This window comes from Martes martes (assembly GCF_963455335.1).
Source record: "Martes martes genome assembly, chromosome: 8".
Classification (NCBI taxonomy): domain Eukaryota; kingdom Metazoa; phylum Chordata; class Mammalia; order Carnivora; family Mustelidae; genus Martes; species Martes martes.
The window spans coordinates 100,957,484-100,968,127 of NC_137895.1; the positions used below are offsets into that span (position 1 = coordinate 100,957,484).

At 55.4% G+C, this 10,644-nt stretch overlaps 1 protein-coding gene across 1 annotated transcript; it reads left to right on the forward strand.

Annotated features, from left to right (window-relative positions):
• Positions 1-4,179: 4,179 nt before the first annotated feature.
• Positions 4,180-7,169, forward strand: PIANP (PILR alpha associated neural protein; the record flags this gene model as incomplete). Its single annotated transcript, XM_080812446.1, has 5 exons — positions 4,180-4,196; positions 4,456-4,967; positions 5,747-5,828; positions 6,598-6,819; positions 7,148-7,169. 5 exons carry the CDS (start codon positions 4,180-4,182, stop codon positions 7,167-7,169), a joined length of 855 nt encoding a protein of 284 aa, XP_080668572.1.
• Between the last annotated feature and the right edge of the window lie 3,475 nt (positions 7,170-10,644).

The window sequence follows — 10,644 nt, forward strand, 5'->3', positions numbered from 1 at the left end:
AAAATATTACTGGATATTGTGAAGACTAGTTTGTGTAGGGCAAGGGCAGAAACAAACAACCAGCTAAGAATCTATTGTGCTATTTCCAGGTGAGAGATGATGGCTTGAACCAGGATGGAAGTAACAAGGGTGGAGAAAAGTGGGTAGATTCGGGATATATTTTGCATGCAGAGCTCACAGAACTTGCTGGTGAATTAGATACAGGGCAAGAATCCGTGAGAAAATGGAAAGGAAAAAGATGTTCCCTAGGTTTTCAGCCTGAACAAGTAGTTGTCGTGTCCCAGGATGGGACACAAGGAGAGAAATGGATTGGTGGGGGAAGAATTCAAGCCATTTATTTTAGCTACATTAGCTTCACATGGCCATTAGACATCCAAGTGGAGATGTCAAGCAGGCGGTTGGATAAATGAGTCTGGAGCTTTGGGTATAAATTTAGGACTCACTGACATTTACATAGTATTTAAGCCCTGGGACTGGATGACATCACTGGACAGAGAATGTGGAAAGAGAAGAGAGCCAAGGACTGAGCCCTAGCGAGCGCTAACATTTAGAGGTCAAGCAGAAGACTGAGAAGGGAAAGCCAGTGAGGTTGAAGGGAAACGAAGAGAGGGTGGTGTTCTAGAAGTGCAATCAGAATAAAACATGACTGGGACACCTGGGTGGCTCAGCGGGTTAAGCGTCTGCCTTCAGCTGAGGTCATGACCCCAGGGTCTTGGGATCGAGTCCCGCATCAGACTCTAAGGAGCCTGCTTCTCCCTCTGCCAGCCGCTCCACTTGATTGTGCTCTCTCTCCAGCGCACGCTCTCTCTCTGACAAATAAATAAACAAAATATTTAAAAAATAAAAATAAAATAAAACATGATTGAGAAGGATCGAGTAGGACCGAGTGAGCGTGGGGATAGGGGATACTACTTTTGATAGAGGTTAAGGAAGGCCTTTCAGAGGAGTTGACATTGGATCTCAGTGAAATTTTAACAAAAAAAAAAAAAAAAAAAAGTGAGTCATTGTGAAAAGCCAGGGGAAAACATTTCAGACAGAGGGAATAGTAAGTGCCAAGGCCCAATGGCAGGTTAAGATTCTCTAGTTCTAGGAACATGGATCATTTCCAGTGTGACTGGGCCATAGAGTGTGAGGAGAGGAAATCAGAAAGCAACCTAGTGTACAGGTCATATAGGGCCTTGTAAGTCACAATGAGGAGTTTGGATATTCTGAGTACTAGAAAAGCTGAGTAATGCGACTCGATCTACTTAAAGATCATTTGAGTAGGAGAATGCACTGTAGCAGGGCCAGAGTGCCATGGGGGATCAAGCCTTTGGGACAATCCAAAGACGGTTCGAGATCTTTACCCCCACCCCCAGCCCCACCTAGATCCCCTGCACTCTGCATCGTCCACCACTGTTGAAATGGAGTTGGGGATGCGGAGCCTTTGGTGACTCAGAATCTCAGAAACTGGCATGACCATGGGTATCCATGCAGTTGGGTGAAAGGGTTGCAGAAGCCCACTCCCAGAACCCCGGGAATCAGACCGCCGGTCACCCTCCGCTGCCCTCTCCAACACTCCACCTGGGACCCAGCTGGGCGCAACTCCTGTGGCGCGGCAGCAGGAGGGTTAAACCGTGCGCGGCCCACCGCGGGAGGGGGAGAGGCGGAGACCTTGCGCTGGGAGCTGCCGCGCCGAGCCCAGCCGAGCCGAGCACCTCCCGAGCCGAGCCGAGCCGAGCCGAGCCGAGCATCTCCCGCCGCCGCCGCCGCCGCAGCCGCCGCCGCCTTCCCGCGCCCCGGGCGCCCACCCCCCACCCTCTCCAGCGCCCCGGCTGCCGGCCAAACCCCCCGACCATGCCCCGTGCCCCACACGCCCCCGCGACCCCCCAGCCCCGCGCAGCCCCGAGCGCCCGCAGCGGTCGCGCCGCCGCGCCAGGCATGCAGGTGAGTGAGAGGGACCCCCCACGCCCCCGCCCGCGGGAGCCCGGCCCTGCCCTTCCCGACTCCGCGCCCTCGGCCCCCCGCCCCTCCCGGCGCCGTCCCTCGCCAGGGCTCGAGCAGCCGGCCCCTAGGCACGCCTTGCCCGCGGTGCTCTCCATCCCTCCGCGGGTCCCGACTCCATCCTGCCCTCCTGGCGCAGCGGTCACCGTCCTCGCGGCTGCCTCTATCCCGCCTTCGCTTCAGCCCTCGGCTCCGTGCATCCTCCTGCCTCGGGTTCCCTATCTGCTCTCGGCGCTGCCTCCCTCGCAGTCCTTCGCTGCCCTCCTGGTCCTCGCTTTCCCCCCCACTCCCGCCGCTTTCCAGCCTGTCCGGGGAGCGCGGGCCCGTGGGAGGGGTGGGCCCGGGGCAGCGCTGGGGATGGGACCCGGTTCCCCCACCCTAAAGCTCCCGCCCCACCCCCAGCTCATCTCCTGCGCACAACAGGTCGGTGAGAAGCGAGGAGAGGGTGGGGGTGGCGCGCCAGGCTGGGGACTGCGGGCTTCCTGGAGGGGGTGGCTAAAGGGGATGCGGGGCTCGGGGACTGGAGTTGACGTAGGTTTTGGGGCGGGGGGATGCACAAGGCAGAGAGGCGAGTGAGTCCTGGAGTCGGCTGGCCACAGATGTCCCCATGAGCCCTTCTCCGCTTCACTGGTTCGCTCTAACCTCCTTCCTCCCTCCCTCGCTCCCTCCCTCCAGCTTCCTTCTCTTCCCGTCCCTCTCTCCCTTCAGCCCACCAGGCTCCCATCCCCGTATCTTTCCAGAGCTCCATATCCCTTTACATTTGAAGAAACACTTAGCAACTCCTCCATTTTTCCTGCTCTGTTTTCAGTCCCTCGTCCCTTCCTCTTCTCATTTTGTCCTCAGTGTGATGTTCTCTCCTTTTCCATTTCCTTTCTCTGCGTCCCTAGTCTTTTCCACCCCTTTTCTCTCTTCCCCTTCCACTCTCTCCACTTCCCGTCCTGGCTAGACCTTTTCGTCCTGTCCTCCTGCCCTGTCCCCTTCTTGCCTTGATCCTGCGAACCCCTCGCCCTCCCTGTTTCCCTCTCTCACTTGTACTCTTAGCTTATTCTCCCTTCAGCATCCTCCAAGCTTCCAATCTTTGCACCCACACCCTTCCCAGTCCTTCCCAGTCCATCCTTTCAGGCCCTCCTTTCCCTCCTCCCATGCTCTGGGCCCACTTCTTCACCTTCCTCCTCTCCTCACTCCTAACTAACCCTCCCTCTCTCAGCCTCTTACCCTTCACCCTTCTCCCCACTGCCCACTTCCGCTTGCCCTTCCCCAGACTTTCCCATCATATTCTCCTGTAATTCTCTGAGAGCACTTAGTGTGCAGGTTTAGACCCAGAATCCAGAGCACCTAGGTGTCATATCCTCATTCACTCTGGGGAACCTGGCCCCCTTGGAGCCACCTCCCCCCCTCCCAGCTCTGAGAACATGTCCTTCCTCTTTCAAAACCCAACTATCCAGCTTCTCCCAGGACTCTGCCCAGGAGAGCTACATTTGAGGGGTGGCCTCTCCCCAGCTCCACCTCCCTTCAGAGATCACCTATGGATTTGGATGATTTAACACTGAGCAAAAATTATACTCTGTAGTTTCTCTCCCACCTACTTCTGTCTTTCTCTGCTTCTTTCTTTCCATCCTTCCATCCGTTATTTCCCTTCTCCTGAAGATGTAGATTCCCCGGGGGCCCATCGGAAGAGAAAAGCTTGGGACTCCAAGCAGGCTAGGCAGGCTGGAGTGTTCCCCTTGTGCGCTTGCCACACACACACACACACACACTCACACACTCACTCAGATTGACTTCCTCTTCCCTCCCCCACTGTCAGACTCCCTCCCTAGCGGTAGGTGCTCAAGGAATCACAAGGTTCTTGGCTCTAAATTAAGCTCCAACAAGAGCTTGGAGCTGTGGGCAGAGGAAGTGAGAAGGAAGGAAGCCAGAGAAGTTAAGAGTAGACCCCGAGGTGGGGAAGTTGCAAGGATCTCTGGGCATTAGTAGCTAGGGGCTGGGGGCTAGACAGGAACCACTCTGGGAGATCCATGCCCACCCCCCCCAAGAAGGATGTTAAGTGGCAGCTGGCAGCCTAGGGGGATAGATCCAGGTAGGACTGGTGGCTGAAGGAGCTGAGGAAGTGCTAAGGGCAGGGTTGGGATGTGACGACCCCTTCTCTCCCCCAGTAAAGGCTGAAAATCTGGGTCACAGCCGAGGAAGAGCTCGGACATGAAGTCCAAGATGTGGTAAGTTTGGTACAGCAGAGGAGCCTGGAGGCCACTTCTCCTGGGATATGGGCCCCTTCCCTCCTAGGTCCGCCCTGGGCCTTCCTTCTTGAGGGCCAGACTAGGAAGGGAGGAAATGGGACCAGTCTTCCCAAGGCCCACCTGCTTTTCCAGAGAAAGCTGGAGGAAGACAGCTGGGATCTCTGGTATAAGCCGGTGCTCCGCATACAGAAGCCCAAGACGGGCTTGTGTCTCACCCCCTTTCTCTCCCTTCTTGCAGGCCTGTGCTGCTGCTGTCCCACCTCCTCCCTCTTTGGCCACTGCTGTTGCTGCCCCTCCCACCCCCTGCTCAAGGTTCCTCCTCTTCCCCTCGAACCCCACCAGCCCCAGCCCGGCCCCCCTGTGCCCGGGGAGGCCCCTCTGCCCCACGCCATGTGTGCGTGTGGGAGCGGGCACCCCCACCAAGCCGATCCCCTCGGGTCCCAAGATCGCGTCGGCAGGTCCTGCCAGGCACGGCACCCCCTGCCACCCCGTCTGGCTTTGAGGAGGGCCCACCCTCATCCCAGTACCCCTGGGCCATTGTATGGGGCCCTACAGTGTCTCGAGAGGATGGGGGGGACCCCAACTCGGCCAATCCTGGATTTCTGCCCCTGGACTATGGTTTTGCAGCCCCCCATGGGCTGGCAACCCCACACCCCAACTCAGACTCCATGCGGGGTGATGGAGATGGGCTCATCCTTGGAGAAGCGCCTGCCACCCTGCGGCCATTCCTTTTTGGGACCCATGGGGAAGGTGAGTGCGAGTGGGAGAGGCTGGTGGGAGGTACGAGGAGGTGGGGAGGCTGGTGGAAGTCTCGAAGGGCAGTAACAGAGATCTTATCTGTTAGCTCCTCCCACAAATGTGTCAGGCACTGTGTGGGCACAGGGACAGAGATGAAATGTGCTCCGAGCCCTGGAGGAACTCAGGCCCACCAGCGAAAACAGATGTGTAAACACTCGGGGACGAGTAGACGAGTCAATGAAACAAATGCTCTAATAGAGCACACACAGAATGTCTTTAGGAAAAGAAGGAAGGGAGAGATTACCTTTGCCTGGGGATCAGGAACCTTCCAAGAATGACATTGGAGCTGGACCTTGAAAATGGAGTGGGAGTATTCCATGCAGAAGAATACCGGGAATGAAAGGAACCTTCAGGGTGACATTTCTGCTCAAGGAATGCCAAGCTAGGGACAGTGGTTTGGGGGTGGGGCTGGTGCAGAGATGGACATTTCCACCCCCTAGTTTCCATGCAGAGAGAGGGGTTGGTTCTGACCTTGGAGCTTCCTCCTCACCACATGCATACAGAAGATTTGGAAATGTGGAGGAAAAGGACTAAAAACTTCCGGGAAAGCTGATGCTAAGAATGAAGGTGGGGGAGGGGGGCAGTTCAGGAAAGCAGAAAGAGTTGGGCACTGTGGATTCGAATGGCAACACTCTGCAAGATTATTGAACCCGAAGCCTGATCCCACCCCCACCCCCTCTTGGCTCCTACCACCTCCGGCCTCCCTAAAACTTTCTCCCCACCCCAATCAGGTGTGGACCCCCAGCTCTATGTCACAATTACCATCTCCATCATTATTGTTCTCGTGGCCACTGGCATCATCTTCAAGTTCTGGTAAGCTGCAGGGAGGAGGGTGCTGGCGGATGGGGCAGGAGGGCAGAAGCAAGGGCAGCATTTTTGCTGGAGGTGGGCTAGGAAGTGGTAGATTTAAGCAGGAAAACCCTTGGGGAAAGTTGGTAAGGATTTGGGTGGGGGAGACTGTGAGAAATCGGGCAAATTCCTTTTCCCAGGGAAACACAAGGATAATGGAAGAAGCAGGGGAATTATTTACATGCACTGAGGGCCTGGACATTTCCTCCAAGACAGAGAAAACTGACCCATTCTGCAGAGCCCCTTCTTGGGGCTGTCTGGGGAGGAGGAATTAAGTCTGGAGCTTTCTTTGCACGCATTTAATAGTGGGTCACTCAGTCCTTCACACTTTACTGCGAGAATCATTAGACTCAGGTGTCCAGGTCATTAGCTGATTTTGAACTAGAACTAAATCTTCCAGGCGCCTGCTGAGGAGAGAAATGGCTCTTCTGGGTATGCATGGGGGAGGGTCAGTCTCGAGGGACTCCGTGTTGATGGGGAGGAGGTACTGATTCCGCAGGTCTGGATCAGGTCCAGAGGATGGTTTACATCCCTGAGCCCCCTAGGAGGGTAGGAAAAGTAGCTTTATGGACTCTCAGTCTCAGATATTTGATATAGGGAACTGTTAAGAGGCCAATTTCTATCCTGTAGGATGTTGGGGTGTCTGAGGGAGGCTGGGCTTGGCCAGCACTGCAGGCCTGGGATGGGGGCTTCTTAAATGTGTGAGAGAACCTCTTTCCTTCCCGTGTACCAGCTGGGACCGAAGCCAGAAGCGGCGCAGGCCCTCTGGGCAGCAAGGTGCCCTGAGGCAGGAAGAGAGCCAGCAGCCGCTGACAGACCTGTCCCCAGCTGGGGTCACTGTGCTGGGGGCCTTCGGGGACTCGCCTACCCCCACCCCTGACCATGAGGAGCCCCGAGGGGGACCCCGGCCTGGGATGCCCCAGCCCAAGGGGGCTCCAGCCTTCCAGTTGAACCGGTGAGGGCAGGGGCAAAAGGCTGGGAGGGTTGGGAGGTAAGGCAACTTTGGTCCGGAGCCTTGGTTGGGGGTGTTCCCTCCAGGGTGGGTGGGGAGGAAGTAGACCTACCCCCCCTGCACAGCCCCTGGCCCTCCCTAGGACTGGACCAGGTCCTTTCTAGGGTACCCTTCCTTCTCCCGTTCTCTGTGGATCTCTGTCCTGTTCTCACACTGTCATTTAACTCAACTCTGCCCTCTTATCCTTGAGTCCCTTTCTTTGCCTTGGACTTCCCTTCGATTCTGGCCTACCCAGTGGTTCCTGACTATGCCCTTTCCCTCTTCCTCTCAGGATTCCCCTGGTGAATCTGTGATGCCCCCCAATGTTGGGGTGCCGCCAAGCAGGAGGCCAAGGGGCCGGCACAGCCCCCATCCCACTGAGGGTGGGGCAGCTTTGGGAGCAGGGGGCCACAGGGGCTCCTGGCTGCTGCCCTTGCACACCACCCTGGAACCCTCACTGGCCCCATAGGCGATCCTACCTGCTCACCCTCCTTTAGGTGGGGGGCCTCACATATTTGTGGCTTCTGGTCCCCCAGCCCTCCCTTGCACACTCACATGAAAGCCTTGCACACTCACCTCCACCCTCCTGGGCCATCGCACATACTTGCGCTCTTGTACAGCTAGTCTTCTGCACCCTCACTCCACTCACCCCACCCCTGCCGACCCCTCCCATTCTCCGTTTGTTTCACACTCTTCACTCTCTCTTCCTCCCACATTCTAGGCTCAGCTCAGTCACTCAGTGGTCAGTGGGCGACTCTCCAGTTACCTCTCACTCGCATTTCCTGGCCCCATGTTGTGGTGTTGTGTGTTGTGCTCATGCTGTCCCTCATGAACACCCACTGATCTCATTTCTGTGGCCCCTGCATGCTGCCCCAGAGGTGGGTGGGAGGTGAGCTGGGGGCTTCTCATGCTCCCATCTGTCATGGCCTCATTTCATTCCATGTCATTGTTCCATTGTCTCCCCCATCCCACTCCAAGGGCGTGCTCATTACCCTGAGGGCTCCCCCATGGGAATGGGGGTAGTGAGGCCCCAAACTTCTTCCCCCTGAACTGCTAAATTCTGTTGTCTGGGAGATGGGTTTTGGGGAGTCACCTGCTGCACTACATGAGAAAGGGGCTCCCATTTGCCCTTCCCTTCCTCCTAAGTCCCTTTTGTCTTGTCTGTCCTGGCTGTCTGTGTGTGAGTCACTCTCTGGAATTCAGAGTCCCTGAGCCAGTCCTCCACTTCCCAGCCTCTCTGAAGGCCTCCCTAACCCCACCTGGGCTGCCAGGGACTGGAGCCAGCTGGTTCAAGGCCATGGGGAGCTCTGCCTCCCAATCTATCCCTCCCCTTCCTGGGCTCCCTCACACTTCTCCCTCCCCGCCCTCCTTGGTTTTTCCATTTCTCCTTCCTTTTGCCTGTCCGCCCCCCCTTCCCCTCATATTTGTCCCTATGTCTCACCATTTTTCCACCTTCCTCCCTTCCTCCTCTCTTACCTGGCTCCTATGCTGTGATATATATTTTTGTATTATCTCTTTCTTCTTGTGGTGATAATCTTGAATTCTTGTGGGATGTAAGTTTCAAAATTTTCAAATAAAGCCTTTGCAAGATACCAGAGTCCCCTGGTTCTGCTTATGAACCCTGAAGAAAGGAGAAGGAGGAGGCAAGGGGCACCCAAGAAAGGAGGAAAAGAAGGATGGGGGGTTGGAGGGAACTCCTTAAGACTCAGTGTGACCTGGCCTGCTCTGACCTGGAGTTAGGGTTCCTGGGCTTTTTCTTGGGGGGGGGGTAGGAGCAGAGAGGGAGAGGGAGAAAGAGAATTTTAAGCAGGCTCCCAGCCTGCAGGGAACCCGACATGAGGCTTGATCTCAGGACCCTGAGATCACAGCCTGAGCCGAAATCAAGAGTCAGGCACTTAACCGACTGAGGCACAGGCGCACCTCAGGCTTTAACTTGGGAGAGAATGAAAGGGAGAAACTGAATGGAGCAGCCAGAGCAAGAAAACCTAAAAGGGTGGCTTGCTTCTTACTTGCCAGTGAAGGTCCAGAAAGACCATGAGAAAGGACACAGAGAAAAGGGATAGGCAATGAAGCAAGCAAGAAAAGGAGGAGAGAGCTGCTAAGACAGATGGAGAGTAAGGAGTAAAAGGGGGAGAGAAAAACAAGAAAGAGGCTGCCCTGCTTGGTTTATTTTCAGCCTTGCTCCCTAACTTGCCCCCATCTACAGCTGCCCCCCAAAAGCTGGGCAGCATTAGAACCCCTGTAGTTAACTCTCACTAGCTTTCCCCACTCTGCCCTCTCTGAGAGAGAGGTGCTGCTAGGGTGTGGGGGTGGAATCAAGGGATATGTTTGGAGGAGGGAACAGAGGCTGCCCAGCTGGGATCAGTCACCTCTGAGCCCCCCATTCTGGGTTTGGCTCTAGCAACGGCCCTGCAAAAGCCCACACATCAGCCTCTCAGCTGTTGCTAGGCTCTGTTGCCATGGTAACCACCCAGGTCCCATTTCTCCCCCACCCCCATCTGTGCCCCACTTGCTCCCTGGAAATGGGGAGCTCCGGGGAGGAGAGGAGACTTTAGTGAGCAAGTCTGGGCTGCCCCGGACTCTGAATGCCTCCATGTATTTATCTGTGCGGTTAGCATCAGGAGGGTATAGGTTGGGTCGGCATGTGTTTTAGGTGTCGGGGAGCTTTACTGTCCACTTAAGGAAGAGTGGCTGAATCCATAGAGCCCACAATGGGGAGTTGGGGATAAGGGAGCCTATTTCTCAGAATCAAAGCAGTATGTACCTTTAGGGCCTCAGACCCCATAAGAGAAAGAGTGCTACAGAGGAAAAAGGCAGAGCAGGGGCAAGGAGTGATGAGCCAACTAAAAGCAGAGGTGCAAAGCCAACAAGCTGCTGAGGAGGGCTCAGAGTCAACCCAGTGGGGCCTGCAAGAGATCCCAGCAGCAGCTGGTGGAGGGAGAAGGGTGGATGGAACCTGAGGGTGCAGGAAGTGCTGAGGACATGGGTCAAGGGCCGTGAGGTAGGGATTGGAGGTGGATAGGAGAAGAAGCCTCACTAACTTTTCTCTTCTTCCCCCCTCCCCCCACCCAGGAATCTAGTTTTTGTAAGGTTGGGGTGGGGGGAGGAGCACTGGCCTAGAAGAGGAAGGAGCTTAAGTGCCTGGAGAGCATGCTGGGGCTCTATCACCCTCAGCAATTGTAGTTCTTCTGAGGGACAGTGTGACCCCGAGGCTCATCCATATGCAAAAGGCACGCATGAAGGCCCCTAATGAAGAGGGAATTAATTATTGCCTGATTAGCCTGCTGTTTCTCTAAATTTAAATAAATTAAAATACACCAGCAAGACCCTGGAAACTCCTCACCTGTTCCTTCTTCCCCATGGAAAGTCAGATGGCAGGGAGAGACAGAGGTGAAAGGAGACATCCTCGCCTTCCCATTTGCCCTAAAGGAAATGTCCCAAACTAGATCACATTGTCAGGATAACTATGAAGAGTTGGGAGGCCCTGGGGAACAGATCCTAACCTTTATCTCTCATATAATTGAAACAGACTACGGGGCCTTAGGAGGTCCTTGAAGGTTGCAAGTGGTTGAGCAGAGAGTCACTGGTTAGTGACAGACCAAGAACACAAACAAAGGCCATACTACCCTTTTGGTTCTTGAAGGCCACACATCACAAGCACCACTGGGACCAGCATCTCTCATCACTATGCTTTCTTTGCCTCCTAAGCTGTGCATCAAATGACTCAGCCAGTCTTCTCTTAAGCATTTTTCTGGAATGCTTACCATTATGGCTCAGACCAAACCAGGA